The 16292-nt window shown below is 34.9% G+C and overlaps 1 protein-coding gene across 1 annotated transcript; it reads left to right on the forward strand.

Annotated features, from left to right (window-relative positions):
- The first annotated feature begins 13747 nt into the window (after positions 1–13747).
- LOC112614556 (ubiquitin-conjugating enzyme E2 N-like) lies at positions 13748–14899 on the forward strand. Its single transcript, XM_025371196.1, has one exon. It carries the CDS (start codon positions 13748–13750, stop codon positions 14132–14134), a length of 387 nt encoding a protein of 128 aa, XP_025226981.1. The 3' UTR covers positions 14135–14899.
- Positions 14900–16292: the final 1393 nt, after the last annotated feature.

Consider the following 16292-nt stretch of genomic DNA (forward strand, 5'->3'; position numbering starts at 1 on the left):
TTGTTTACCTACTCAAGCCTCAGCAATGGCTGACTCCTCTCCCCTATCCTCGCTGCCGCCTTGCAGTTTGATCTCAGACTGCTGTGCTAGCAGTGAGCAAGGATCCATGGGCGTGGGACCCTCTGAGACAGGCACAGGATATAATCTCCTGGTGTGCCGTTTACTAAGGCTGTTGGAAAAGCACAGTATTAGGGTGGGAGTGACCCAATTTTCCAGATACTGTCTGTCAGGGTTTCCCTTGGCTAGGAAAGGGAATTCCTTGACCCCTTGTGCTTCCCAGGTGAGGCGATGCCCCACCCTGCTCCATGGGCTGCACCCACTGTCTGACAAGCCCCAGTGAGATGAACCCAGTACCTCAGTTGGAAATGCAGAAATCACCTGTCTTCCGTGTCGCTCACACTGGGAGCTGCAGACTGGAGCTGTTCCTGTTTGTCCATCTTGGAACCTCCTCTCTGTGGACCTTTTTAACAGGAGCTCTAGGAAACTAATAGAGTGTCCTTTTACCACCTTTCCCAGCATGCCCACAAAGGTCTCCTAAAGCTTCTCTGAAGAAAACAAACACTCAAAAAGCTTATATGATGTTATTAGAGAACTCTGAGCAAAAACCCCAATGCCTATCTTTTACGATATTAGTAAATTGAAGACTTAGCAATGGAAATGATTTAAAAGGACCAAGAACAGAATAATAATCACAAAAAAAGAGCAGAGCAGCAGTGAGCCGTAGAACAACCTCAAGTGGTTTCTATATGTGCAATTAGAATTCCGAAAGCAAAGGGAAGAATAACATAAATAATATTGCAGAAATAATTGGAGAACAATTTTTGCATTTTATATAAACCATAAAGCCACAGATTAAGGAAGCTTAATGAACAATGAAACATGAAGAATGGCACACCAACACAAATGGCAAACACATTGCTTAACACCAGTGTAAAAAGAAAACCTTAAAATAACCAGAGAAGGAAAGATATAACACATAGAGAAGAACAAAGATAAGAATAACAGAATAGGCTGGGCACGGTGGCCTGTTATCCCAACACTTTGGGAGGTCAAGGCAGGTGGATTGCTTGAGCCCAGGAGTTGGAAACCAACCTGGGCCACATAGTGAAAACCAATCTCTACAAAAGATACAGAAATTAGCTGGGGTCGGTGGTGCATGTCTGTGGTCCCAGCTACTGAGAAGGCTGAGGTGGGAGAATCACCTGATCCTGGAAGGTGGAGGTTGCAATGAACTCACATCATGCCAGTGCACTCCAGCCTGGGCAACAGAGTGAGACTCTGCCTCAAAAAAAAAAAAAAAAAAAAAAAAAAAAGTTTTTTTTTGGCCAGAAAACAATGTGAATAATAAAAAAAAATTTTTAAAAAGGAGCAATGTGCAGAAAGAGGAACACACACACACAAAACAACAACCTAAAATTCTATGACTAGCGACAATATTTTCAAAAATAAAGGTAAAGTAAAACAGTGTAGACCTTTAAAGATTAAAATAATTATCACCAGTAGTTTTGCAGTGCAAGAAGAAATTTAAGTAGAAGGACAAAATACATGGAAATCTGAATATACACAAATAAGAGAACATTGGAAATGATTACCGCATGGGTAAATGCTAAGATAGTTTCTTATTTAAATCTCTGGAAGAGATAATTGGGTCTTTAAAGCAAAATTAATAAATATCTTTAGATGTTTATAATATTTGCTGACCTAACATGTACAATAGTACAAAACTTGGACAAAGGAATAAATGGATACACTCCTTTAAGGTCCTTATACTATATATGAAGTGATATACTTTTAATAAAAGATAGACTCTGATAACTTACATATTTATGTGTGTATATACATGTGTTATATATATGCACACACACATATATGTATACCAAACACTAAATATAAACATGCCTAAATCAAACTCTAAAATAAAACCTAAAGGAGATATAGCTAATAAGCCCAATAAGCCAACAAAGGAGATAAAATGGGAATTTGTATCATCTCAATTGATGCAGAAAATACATTTGACAAAATCTTACATCAATTCCTGACAAAACATCTAAATAAACTAGAAATAATAAGGAATCTTCTCAACCAGATAAAGCACATCCTCAAACATATCTGCCAGTAACATACTTTAATAGTGAAAATTGAATGCTTTGTTCCAAAGCAATATTAAACACTCTCATTGCTTGAATTCAACATCGTACTCAGTTTCTCTAGTCAGTGTAATAGATGTGAAAAGGAAATCAAAGTTGTCATACTTGAAAGTAAAAAACAGAACTTTATTTGTAGTCAACATAATTTACATTGTAAGAAAATCATAAGGAATCTACAAAAAAAATGTTAGGAGTAACAAGTGAATTTAGCAACATTGTAGTATATAATGCAAATAAACAAAATCCAATTATATTTCCAGATACTGATATAGAAATATCAGAAACTGAAAATAAAAACTTATCTTTATGTCAGATATATTAAATACATATTCAGGGATAAGTCTGACAAACTATATGTGATTCCAGTACACTGAAACCTACACGATATTTCTGAGAGAAATAACAAATACATTAATGGAGAAGTATTTTCATTTTCCTGGATCAGAAGACTCAAATTGATAATTTATCAGTTCTCCCTAAATTAATTATAGATTCAACACAATCTCAATCAAAATGCCAACAGAACATTATTTGGTTTTAGAAAATGACATGCTGGACCAAAACTCCATATAGAATTGCAAAGAACCTAGATTACTGAAGACAAAATTGAATAAGAACAACCAATTAGTGAGGCTTACACTGTCTCCGTTCAAGACATGTTACAAAGTTACAATAATTAAGAAACATGTAATATTGGTGTCAATAGATAGAGAGATCAATGGTACATACTAAGACTGAGATACAGACCAGACATATTTGGTGGCATAATCTTCAACAAAGCTGCAAAAATAAGTTAGTGGAGAAAAATGTCCTTTCAACAAATAGTGCAAAAACACTTGGGAGATTTATATATATATATATATATATATATGTGCCCATATATGTGTATATAAATATATGCCAAAAATAAAAAAAAAAAGAACTTCCTTTTATTGTATTGTAGAAAAAATTAACTCAAAATCAATCATGGACTTAAATATAAAGCCTATAACTCCAAAAATTTCTATAGAAAATCATAGAAAAAATCTTCATGACTTCTAGTTAGGCAAAGCTATTTAAAGTTATGACACAAAAGCACAATTCATAAAAGAAACAAAATGATAAATTGGACTTGAAAATGTCTGCTTTTTGAAAGATCCTGTTATGAAACTAAGCAGGTAAAGCACAAAATTAAGAAAAAATAATTGCCAAAACTATAAAGGGATTGGGTCCAGAATGCATAAAAGACTCAAAACTCAACAAACAAGCAACCTAATTAAAAAATGTACAAAAATGTAAACATCCCCCTTATCAAAGAAGATATACAAATGGCAAATAAGCATGTGGAAAGAAACTCAGCACCATCAAATCCTTAGGAACATGTTAATTTCAACTTGAAAGAGATAGTACAACATACGTCTAAATTGGCTAAAATTAAAATTTATGAACATTCCGAGAGTTGCTGAGGATTTAGAAGAATCAGAACTCTCAGATACTCCTGGTGGAAATAATAAACCACAGACCTCTTTGGGGAGCAGTTTGCCCTTGTAGATACTTAACAAAGTGATATAAAAGCATAAATCCATAAATCCATAAAGATATTTGCACATAAATGCTCATAGCAGCTTTATTTGCAAGATTCAAAACTTAGAAAGAACTTAAATATTCATCAATAACAATGAAAATGTGCAAACTATTGTAGGCATCTTGGAATCATAGTGGTAAGAAAGAACAAGACAAGGAGTAAATTGTATGTTATTTCATTTACATATGTAATTCTAGGAAATAGTAAATAACATAGTGACAGATGTAGATCAGTCAATGCTTGGGTACCAGGGAGAGTACATGGCAAGGAGGGATTATAAATGGATGTGAAGAGTTAGAATGTTATTGGATACATTCATTATCTTATCTGTGGTGATGGTTTTATATATACATATGTATATAGCCACATACATATACATACATCTGCAGTTTGTTGCAGACAAATTATACCTAAATAAAGCTGTTAAAAGTCACATAGGTTTGCTTCTTGGGAGGTGGCTCCTTCCTAGGATGGTAAGAGTATGACAGAATAGGCTTATTAGTCTTAAGGTTATAGAGATCCCCATACTTGAATACACAAAAGAATTGAAAAAGAATGCCTTTCCATCTAGCACATTTTGTTACCTGTTTCTTCTGGTCCTCACCTCCCCTTTAATTTGAACCATCTTTCTCCTTTTCCCCTGAAGTCCATACCTTTGTTCTATTTCCAGTAGTTTCTCCTCATTACAAACCTCTGATTTTTGCTGGTTTTTCTATATATCCCTGAGAATTCAAGCCATTCCAGGCAATCAGACCTTCCCACACGATCCTTATACCTTATGTAACAACATAAAAGGGAGCCCTAGAGCCCTTTGAACTTACCCATGTACTGGAACATCTGAAGCCCACTCTCAAAATTTACTGTAGTACTCAGAAACCCAGTTGTGGCCGCCACTGTCAGTAGGGAGCCCTTCTTTAGATAATGAGTGCTTGTTAACCATTTTTCTATTCCACAGCTTTTAGGATGATCAGAAGTTTCCTTTGTCATACCTCAGCTTGCTCCCGCATGGCAGTCTTAACCCACATACCTCTTGTGACTCTTGGTGGTTGGCCTCACCTGTTTTTATCTATCCTTTGCAAGAATACTTTCTCCCCTGGTTTTTATTATTTTTGTTTTAGTTGTTTTAAGATGTTGGTTTAAAAAAATTTTTTATTTTTTATTTTTTGGGGGGTGTGTGGGGGCTAGTTCTCCTAGTTGCTTTCTGTATTGGGAGATTTGAAAATATTAAGACCGATGCTATTGGTGCTGTACTGCTCTGTCACTAATCCTTCTAACTACATTTTACAAATAATCTTTTTATCTCAGAACACTTTCAGATCTTCAGAAGAGTTTTGAACATAATACAGAGTTGTCTCACACCCAGTCTCCCCTATTACAATCTTATATTAGTTAGATAGACTTGTCACAATGAGCATTCATACTTAATTCAGTTTCCCTTAGTTTTAGCCTGATGCCCTTTTTCTGTCCCAGATGCCATTTAAGATCTATTACGTCTAATCATCATTCCTCCTTTAGGTTCTTCTTGGCTGTGACAGTTTCTCAGACGTACCTTGATTTTGCTGTTGTTATTGTTGTTAGTACTTATCAACTCTTTTTATCTTTTCAGTAGACTGTTTAATTCATGGGAAGAATTTTCATGTTTGCCCACTTCACTGTTGTATCCTCATTACATTGGGCTCATACGTATTGTTGAATAAATAAAAGATGAAAAATAAATAAATGTACTAGCTAAATGTGGTTAGTCTGATTTTTCTTATGAACAAAAAGCTAAAATTGGTATTATATATGCCTTTAAAGAAAACATGAAAAATTAATAAATTATTAGTATATATAAATATTATTTGGTAGGCAATGTTTTACCACATGCATGCTCAATGAGAGAAAGTGTTTTGTAAAACAATTACTTTGTATTAAAATACTTGCAGGTCACTGCTGTCATCCGTCATTTATACTTTATGAAAATTAAATTAAGTTCAAAATAAGGCAAGCTTCCAGGATGATAAACTGACTTACAAATTGAATATATAACTTATAAATTATTTATGATGAAGATCAAGTTCAATTTTATTATTGTTTATCTGTAAGTATTTAAAAAATACTTTAAAATAGTTCATTGCCATTCAGTTTGCCTGAATTCTCTAAAATTGTATTAAATACATATGTATATGCCCTTTAACACATTTAAACAGCAGTACAATCACAAATGTGGCTCCAAATATGGGCTTGTCCTTCACTTCAAAAGAATTCCACCGTTTTCTTTTTGATGTGTAGTTTGACGTCCAGGTGGAGCAGTTTGTAGTTTCCAAATGACCATCTGAGGAAATTGCACATTTTTCAGCCATTCTTTCCTCTTAAAAGTAATGAACAATTTCTAGGGGGCAAGTGAATAAGCTGTCTGTGGTGTATTGATATACAAAACTGCTATTTTCCCCCACAGTAAGAGTGGGAGTCCTGTAGATAACAAATTATTGCAGTCAGGAACAGCAAGTATCTCAGGAACCTGGAGACAAGATGACTTTAATAAATTCTGCAATGCCTATTCGCAGTGAAAGTTTAGAAACATCAAACTTGTTACCAAAACAATGCCCTTTCTCCCTTTCACTGAAGGGAAAGAACAGTTAGATACTTTTCCTAAAATAATATCAGTGTATCAGATTAGCTATTTATAAAATGATCATTTGTGCCTATGGTCAAATTCATATAAAAGTATACATGGAAAACGCCCTCTAGATCTGTGTATCAAACTTTGAGAGGGATATAGGTTAATGAGAGCAAACTAGAAGCTATTGTAAGTGGTAGGGAAGAAAAGTTTCACTACCTGCTACATATTGTTTACCTGCAACTTATATGTATTACTCCTTATAGATAAAACATGAGGTATTCAATATATTTTTACTAAACATATTTTATAGAAGAAAAAAGTGGAGTTAAATTTTCCAAGAACATATTATAAGCAAATGGAGTAGCTGGGTTTCCAGTCCACATCTGCCTGACTAAAGAAGCAAGAGTCTATTTGTGGTACTATGCCTGGCTGCCATAAGAAAAACAAAAAACAAAAAACGTACTTGATGGCTTAAGTAACATAAATTTATTCCTCACAGTTCTGAAGGCTGGATGTCCAAGATGAAGGTGTCGGCAGATTTGGCTTCTTCTGAAGCCTCTCTCCTTGGCTGGCAGATGACTGCCTTCTCACTGTGTCCTCACATAATCTGTTCATGTGATGTCTGGTGTCTCTTCCTCTTTAAGGATGCCAGTCCTGTTGGATTATGGCCCCACATTTATAAACTCATTTAACCTTGATTACCTCTTTCAAGACCATCTCTTCAAATACAGTCACATTGAGGATTCAAGTATCAACATATGAATTTGGGAAGGCAGACACAATGCAGTCCATAAGACTACTAGATTAGAGTCTAGCATAAAACTAGAGAAATGTTTGATGAAAAGGAGACTCCTTGGACTGGAGAATAAAATATTAGATTGAGAAACTTATTTAGATGGCTGTGACGCCAAAGAAGGATTTGATTTTCTCCATGTGGTTTCAGAGGATTAACCTAAAACTAATTTGAAGAAAGTACAAGAAGGTACATTTGGGCCTTCAAAACCAAAAGGATCTCTACAGGTGCCCAACCATAAAAAGAATGTTGTCTACATGGTGACCTCCCTGTCTTCAAAGGAGTTGATATTCGGGATAGAGTCAAAACCTGTACTCTTCGATGTGGCAGCACTAGCCACATGTCACTATGAAAATTAAAGTGAATTAATTTGCATTTCTCTAATGATTGCAATGCCTAGCATTTTTTCTTGCATTTGTTGGTCACTTGTATGTCTTCTTTTGAGAAGTGTCTGTTCATGTCCTTTGCCAATATTTTAATGGAGTTATTTGTTTTTTCCTTGTTAAATTAAGTCCCTTACAGATTCTGGATATTAGATCTTTGTCAAATGCATAGTTTGCACATATTTTCTACCATTCTGTAGGGTGTCTGTTTACTCTTTAGATAGTTTCTTTTGCTGTGTAGAAGCTCTTTAGTTTAATTAGGTACCTCTTGTCAATTTTTGTTTTTATTGCAATTGCTTTTGGGGACTCAGTCATAAATTATTTGCTAAGGCCAATGTCCAGTGGTAGGGAAGTAATGGTATTTCCTAGGTTTTCCTCTAGAATTTTTATAGTATTAGGTCATAGACTTAAATCTTTAATTCATCTTCAGTTGATTTTTGTATACGATTAAAAGTAGAGGTCCATTGAATTCTTCTGCACATGGCTAACTAGTTATCCCAGCACCATTTATTGCACAGGGCATAAGGGAATAAGGGGAAGGAAGGGAGTCCTTTCTCCTTTGCTTGTTACTGTTGACTTTAAAATCAGATAGTTGTCAGTAGGTGGCTTTATTCCTGGGTTCTTCATCCTATTCCTTTGGTCTGTGTCTCCATTTTGTACCAACACCATACTGTTTCAGTTACTTTAGCCTTGTAGTATAGTTTGAAGTAGGATAATGTGATATCTCTGGCTTTGTTCTTTTGTTTAGAATTGCTTTGGCAAATCAGCCGCTTTTTTTTTTTTTTTTTTGGTTCCACATGAATTTTAGATTAGTTAAAAAAGAAATATTCAGAGAGAGAAAAATATTTTTTAAGGCAAAGCCCACAGTGAGCTGTCCTTTAATGTTGCAGAACCCCCACTTGAAAGAACAGAACAGCAATTACTTGGATGGTTTGAGCTGATGCCCTCAGCTGAGGGTTCTCATAGAAGCAGCATAGCTGGCCATGGGCTTAGCCCTCAGATGTGTATATATATTACTATTTCCTATTTTACTGGTGTTCAGATTTAGTACTTGTAAATAAACAGACACAGTAAGGAGAAATTACATATATTTTTTCTTAAAAAACTTTTTTTTTGTTCTAATTCTGTGAAAAATGATGTTGTAATTCGATAGAAATAGTGTTGAATCTATACACTGCTTTGGGCAGTATGGCCATTTTAACAATATTGATTCTTCTGTTCCATGAGCATTGGATGTTTTTTCATTTGTTTGTATTATTAATGATTTCTTTCAGGAGTGTTTTTGAGATACCATCTCGTGCCTGTCAGAATGGCTATTATTTTAAAAAGACAAAAAATAATAGATGTTGGTGAGATTTTGGAGAAAAGGGAGTGCTTCCGCATTATTGGGGAGAGTATAAATTAGTTCAGCCACTGTGGAAAGCAGTTTGGAGATTTCTCACAGAACTTAAAACAGAACTGCTATTTAACCCTGCAATCCCACTACTGGGTATATCTCCAAAGGAAAATAAATCATTCTATCAAAAAGACACATGCACTCGTATATTCATCAGAACACTCTTTGTGACAGCAAAAACATGGAATCATTCTAGATGCCCATCAACAGCGGACAGGATAAAGAAAATGTCGTACATTAAAAAGGACAAATTCATGTCCTTTGCAGCAACATGGATGCAGCTGGAGGCCATTTCCTAAGTTAACAGAAACAAAAACAGAAAACCAATTGCTGTATATTCTCCCTTATTCTCACAACTGGGAGCTGAACCTGGAGTATGCATGGAGATAAAGATGGAAACAATAGACACTGGGCACTGTGGACTACTGTGGGGGAGGAGGGGTGGAGAGCAAGGGTTGAAAAACTACTTTTTGGGTAATGTGTTCGCTACCTGGATGGATCATTCAAACATACACCAAACCTTAGCAACATGCAGTTTGCCCGTGTAATAAACTTTCACATGTACCACCTGAACCTAAAATAAAAGTTGAAAAAAACAAATAAAAATGAATAAACTAATTAAAATTAAATAATATTAAATATTTATTTGTTCAGTTTCCCTAGTGAAATTTCAAAATATTAACTAAAAAAGTCATCACTGAGATCTACAAATATAGGTTCATGTTTTCGTCTCTATTTCTTCTCTTTTTAATCTTAGCAATGTTTATATCTCCAGAATATAGATGTTTTCACACTTGTGACATGGTAGATGCAATTTTTTGAGGCTATTCTTTTTTATTTTAATTTGTTTACATTTCTTTTGAAACAGGGTCTTACTCTGTTGCCTAGGTTCAGTGCAGTGGTGTGTAGGGCATTTTTTTTTTTTAATCGGCACTTCCCTTTTACCCTTTTTGGGTCTTTCCTACCTGATAAAAATTTAAAGGCAAAGTCATCATTGACATACAAGAACTTCTCAGTCTCTTTCCTGAATCATCAAGGATAAAACATCTAGGGAGGGGAGGTTTCATCATTGACTTGAATTACATAGTTACATAGAATCAAAAGTTAGTAAACTTTTTCTTTTTTTCTCATTCATGGAAGTGATAGAGAAGGTTGTTTGCTTCAGTTATGTCTTATAAAAAGTACAAATACAGAGGAGGAAATTGAGATGCAGAAAGAGAAAACAACCAGTAAATGTATGTCAGATTTCAAACTAGGATCCATGTTTCCCAATTCAATCACATTGCTTTGTTTTCAAAAGCTATCTCATTCTTCCATCGGTCCTTTAAAAAATAAATCTATATAGTTAAGTCACTGTCCCTTTCCCCTTCTCTGATAATTATTGACAAACAATGAGTATGTTATAATTTCCAGAGTCAGATATTCAAAGAAATATTTTAAAAGATATACTGATGCCATGAAAAAAAGTATCATCAAATATCATTAAGCATCAATTACATTTAAAAGACAAAGTTCTATCACTACTATTTTAAGAAAATATTATGAAGTTATTCAACATGTTTTTGTATTAAAATGAATGTAAAATTCCAAGATAATATAAAACCATGCATTTGTTGGACTGATTATATAGATATACCTATATTTATGTCTTTATATATATATCTATAAGGATATATGTTGATCTATATCTATATCTCTATATAGGTAACATTATTAATATGCATATAGAAATAAAGATATGTATATAGAGGTAGACTTTGATGTCTTCCTCTATTAATATTATTAAAGAAACATTATTAAATTATAATTATAAAATTATAAAATTATATTGTATGAAAAGTCACTGTTCTGACTGGTCTAAAGGCTCTAGAAACTATCCTGGCCTTCTAGGAACTTACCTTCTAAAAAAAAGTCCAACATTTCAGTTTCTCTTTTGTTATAGGACACTGTAAGTGCTATTATAGAAATATACACAAAGACTAGTTTATTAAAGAAAAAAAGGCTATTTCAAACAGAAAGAATTCATAAGAGAGCTGACAATTCCTTTCTGACTTGAAAGCAGAGTAGGATTTCAAAGGACAATACATTTTTTGAAAGGTGAATGCATGCATTTTTGTAAGATAATCTTGGCCTCACTATATATGGTACCCAGGGCAGTGCTCTCAACCTTGACTTCCCATTTAAATAACCTAGGAAACTTTTAAAACAGACATGCCACAGTCCCTGCCCCTAAGACTATGATTTGATTGATCTCAGGAGAAACCTGCTTATAGGGATTTTTTAGGAGCTCTCTGGAAGATTTCCATGAGCAGTCAAGGTTGAGAACCTTAGATGATAGTCAAGAGATTGTGTGAGGGGAAAATTGGCTGTTTTACAAGGCTGTTGTAGAAATCTACTATTTATAAAATGGTGCTACTCAAGAGGCTTCATAATAATTTAATAAAATTCATTGTTTTGTAGATAAAGGGGAAACAAAAACATTTACTGTCTTATGTAAGATAAAATGAAGTGCCCATTCCAGTGCATAGCACATAAAGGATGAGGGAAATAAACTAATATTTTACTCAATAGCTCATGTAAGTTTAGGACTGGGATAGATATGATCACAGAAATAATCTTAATTTATCCTCATATAAACTGCTTTATGTTGACTTGCCTATTTCCTACCTAATAATTTTATGTATGTATATATGCATGCATACGTAGACACCAAAGTATAGAACTCTTAAATGCCAACATTATACTAACAAGCACTTTGTTTCCAGGCAAATGTTATGAAACACTTTGCTTTTTAAGTGTCAACAGCACTATTGATGCCACAACCTGACACAGCCTGGGTTAAAACAAAGGCCAGATCTTCAAATGTCACTGTAGATTATCACCACATTGCAAGGTAACATGCTTACCACCAAATCACAGCATTCACCTTGGTGGACTGCCTGGCGCAATGCGTTCAGACAACACTTGCTCCAGGAGTAATATTTCCTTAATTAGCAACGAGCAGAACATAAAGAGGGAAAACTTAAGCTCCCAAGGAAATTCTTTTAAGTTTTATCTGAACAAACAGTGACAGACACCTACGAGACTCTTTCAGTTCTGGCCCCTGTTCATTCTTCGACTTAATTTTCTGCCACCGTCTTCTTCCCTGACTGGCTCAGAACACACTGGGCTCCTTCACCACGCTTGTCATCTTCACACACTATGAAGATAATCACACTCTTTTTACCTCCAGGCGCTTTCATGAGCTGTTCTCTCTTGCATGTTATCATCTTGGACAGGTTGTACCCAACCACTTTAATTTTAAACAGACTCCTCTTGTTTTCTGTTGTTGTCTCTATTTTATTTTTCAGAGAATATATTGCAAATTTTAATTATGCTTTCCAAATATAAGCCCCATGAGAGTAAGGAGCTAATTTACTCTGTTCATTACAGTGTACCAAGCACCTAACACCAATTTCATTTTAGTAGTCACAAATAGTTTTTTAATGAATAAAATAAATTAATAAAGAAATACAGCTCCAGCAGATATGTAATATAGAAAAAATCTAGCAATTGAAGTACAGCTTCTATGAGTAGACCTTTGCCCAAACTGTTTATGGATTATAGGAGGGTACAATGCAATGTGCAGTTTCTCTTTCAGCTATCACAAAAATTCAATTAAAATAAATTATTTAAAGGACAGAAGGCAATTAAAAGACCTTTGGCCCAAAATAGTTAATATCAAATGATTTTATCAAACATGGAAAATTACAGGTTCTGTTATTAGAGGATAATGGAATTCTTGTGAATTATTCAAAAGGAACAAGATAGCAACATGTGAAATTAGATATGAAATTAGAAAGTGACTAGTTTTTTTTTAATGGTGATATTATTTGTTTTAAAATAAATACCAAGCATGGTGGATAAATTAATTTGATTCATGGACATAAAAAGCATGCCTGGTTCTTAAACAAAAATATAATGAAATTGAATTGTGACCTTCATGGTAGACTACCATGAATAGGCATTTCTACAACCCTGCCTCATACCTCTGCATTTGTGATATGAATAATTTGAACTGTAAAAGTGAGATAATGGAAAACTGTTGAAAAGCAGTGATACATCTGTTATAAAATAAGAATGTCACACATCATGAGGGCAGATCAAGAGACATTATCCTCATGATATGGAGAAAGACATTAACTGTGGCAATGATGTTAATTACTTTCTAAATGTCATTCATTCATTATATTCATGCTATATTAGCAAAAGAAATCTCTATTATCTCTTAATGGTTACTGGGCCAAATAAATACCGTATCACTGAAATAATTAAATCATTTTAATAAGAGCATGTTTGATTTTGTTAAATTTATTTTTAGATATTAAAAGTTTAAATGGGTTAAAGTTTCAGAGATCTGAGTAAAAAGGTCAATGTTAATTTGTGCTTATTAGAGTGTGTCTCACTTCAGTTATATAAATAATACAAATGATAGATACATGCAGAAAAGAAGTCAGAATGAATATGCATTAAAAGCCAATATGCAATCAGCATTTTTAGAATGGTGATTTGGTTAATAGAACTGAGCACGTTCTTGGTTTTCACGGATTACCATTCACAATTCTAATTTGTGAGACAAGTGTTTTATGACTTATTACCATGAGTATTTTCTGATATATTTATTTAAATCACATCACTTTTGTGAGATTACTGTGCAGTATCTGTAATGCCAGGAGAAGAATCTCAGCTCGCCTTGACTTGGCAGTCTTCCACCCTTACTTGTGTATGAGAAACACCAGACACTTTAAATTCAGGTATATGAGAAACTACGTCAGGTCTATTAGAAACTACATGAACAGAGGCCAAACTCGGGTTCTGACAAGATGGCCGGGCTGCCCCACAGGTTCATCAAGGAAACCCAGCGTTTGCTGGCAGAACCAGTTCCTGGCATCAAAACAGAACCAGATGAGAGCAACGCCCGTTATTTTCATGTGGTCACTGCTGACCCTCAAGGTTCCCCCTTTGAGGGAGGGACTTTTAAACTTGAACTATTCCTTCCTGAAGAATACCCAATGGCAGCCCCTAAAGTATGTTTCATGACCAAAATTTATCTTCCTAATGTAGACAAGTTGGGAATAATATGTTTAGATATTTTGAAAGATAAGTGTTACCCAGCACTGCAGATCCGCACAGTTCTGCTATCGATTCAGGCCTTGTTAAGTGCTCCCAATCCAGATGATCCATTAGCAAATGATGTAGTGGAGCAATGAAAGACCAACGAAGCCCAAGCCATAGAAACAGCTAGAGCATGGACTAGGCTATATGCCATGAGTAATCTTTAAACTGATCCGATCATCAAGTGTGTATCACTTCTCCTGTTCTGCCAAGACGTCCTCCTTTTTGTTTGCATTTAACGGACACAGTCTTAGAAACATTACAGAATAAAAAAGCCCAGACATCTTCAGTCCTTTGGTGATTAAATGCACATTAGCAAATCTATGTCTTGTCCTGATTCACTGTCATAAAGCATGAGCAGAGGCTAGAAGTATCATCCGGATTGCTGTGAAACGTTTAAAAGCAGTGGCTCCTCCCTGCTTTTATTCATTTCCCCCATCCTGGTTTAAGTATAAAGCACTGTGAATGAAGGTAGCTGTCAGGTTAGCTGCAGGGGTGTGGGTGTTTTTCCTTATTTTATTTTATTTTTTTGAGGGGGGAGGTAGTTTTATTTTAATTTTATGGGCTCCTTTCCCCCTTTTTTGGTGATCTAACTGCATTGGTTAAAAGCAGCTAACCAGGTCTTTAGAATATGCTCTCTAGCCAAGTCTAACTTTATTTAGACGCTGTAGATGGACAAGCTTGATTGTTTGAACTAAAATGGGAACATTAAACCAACATCACAGCCCTCACTAATAACATTGCTGTCGAGTGTAGATTCCCCCCTTCAAAAAAAGCTTGTGACCATTTTGTATGGCTTGTCTGGAAACTTTTGTAAATCTTATGTTTTAGTAAAATATTTTTTGTTATTCTAAAAAAAAAAAAAAGAAACTGCACGAACAGAGGGAAACAATAGTACATTTTTAAAGAATGTTGTGTATCCTGGATTATTTTAGTATTTTTTTAAAATTCTGATTTTACAACAAATTAATCATAATTAGTAATTAGATTTGGGTAAACCCAGAAAAGTATTTACTTAACTCTTATTAAGTGTAAGGATGTTTGCTGGATCCTAAGGCAGGGAATAAATGTAATGAGCCTAAGGATGTGTCTATTAAGTTGATGTATACATTTACATCTGTATATGGCAAAGTAAATTTTATTACCATAAGTATAACACATTAGTAAGGCTTAAAAACAATGTTGGCATTTATGAAATGTTACCTTAAACGTTTTCTGAAGTGTTTCCCATGGAATACTAATTCTGAAAATGCCTTGACACATATTAAATTAATACATGTTTTTAACTATATTATTGGCGGAATGTTCTAAGAAAAAATGACCCATCATCAATGTATATTAAATCTCATTTTTAGCTGGACATGGTGATTCATGCCTGTAATCCCAGGCATCTACTTTGGAAGGCCAAGGTGAGCAGATTGCTTGAACCCAGGAATTCAAGACTAACCTGGGCAACGTGGAGAAACCCTGTCACTACAAAATAATATAAAAATATTAGCAGGGAGTGGTAGTGTGTGCCTGCAGTTCCAGCTACTTGGGAGGCTTAGATGGGAGGATTGCTTGAGCTGGGGAGACGGAGATTGCAATGAGCCAAGATGACACCATTGTACTCCAGCCTAGGTGATAGAGTGAGACTCAGTCTCCAAAAAAAAAAAAAAAAAAAAAAAAATTACCCATTTTAGTAATTCACAATGCATATTATTTTGGGACTTCCAACAGTCTTTGACAAAATAAAATCTATTCAAAGATAGTAATCACATTTCCTCAACTTTTTAGGAATATAATATGCACACACACACACAAAGACACACACACACACAGAGTACCTAAAATGTTATATAATAATTGGATGTATATATCTCTAAATAGCTGTTTTATACAACTCACTTTGGAAAAATACTGCTAGAATTTTTTTTTTTTTTTTTTTTTTGAGAGGGAGTCTCGCTCTGTTGCCCAGGCTAGAGTGCAGTGGCACGATCTTGGCTCACTGCAAGCTCCACCTCCTGGGTTTACGCCGTTCTCCTGCCTCAGCCTCCTGAGTAGCTGGGACTACAGGCGCCCGCCACCGCGCCTGGCTAATTTTTTGTATTTTTAGTAGAGACGGGGTTTCACCGTGTTAGCCAGGATGGTCTCGATCTCCTGACCTTGTGATCTGCCCGCATCGGCCTCCCAAAGTGCTGGGATTACAGGCGTGAGCCACCGTACCTGGCTAGAATTTTTGAATTTTTATTTTTAGCACTTTTGCCATAAAAA

The sequence above is a fragment of the Theropithecus gelada genome, chromosome 20 (assembly GCF_003255815.1).
Source record: "Theropithecus gelada isolate Dixy chromosome 20, Tgel_1.0, whole genome shotgun sequence".
Classification (NCBI taxonomy): Eukaryota; Metazoa; Chordata; class Mammalia; order Primates; family Cercopithecidae; genus Theropithecus; species Theropithecus gelada.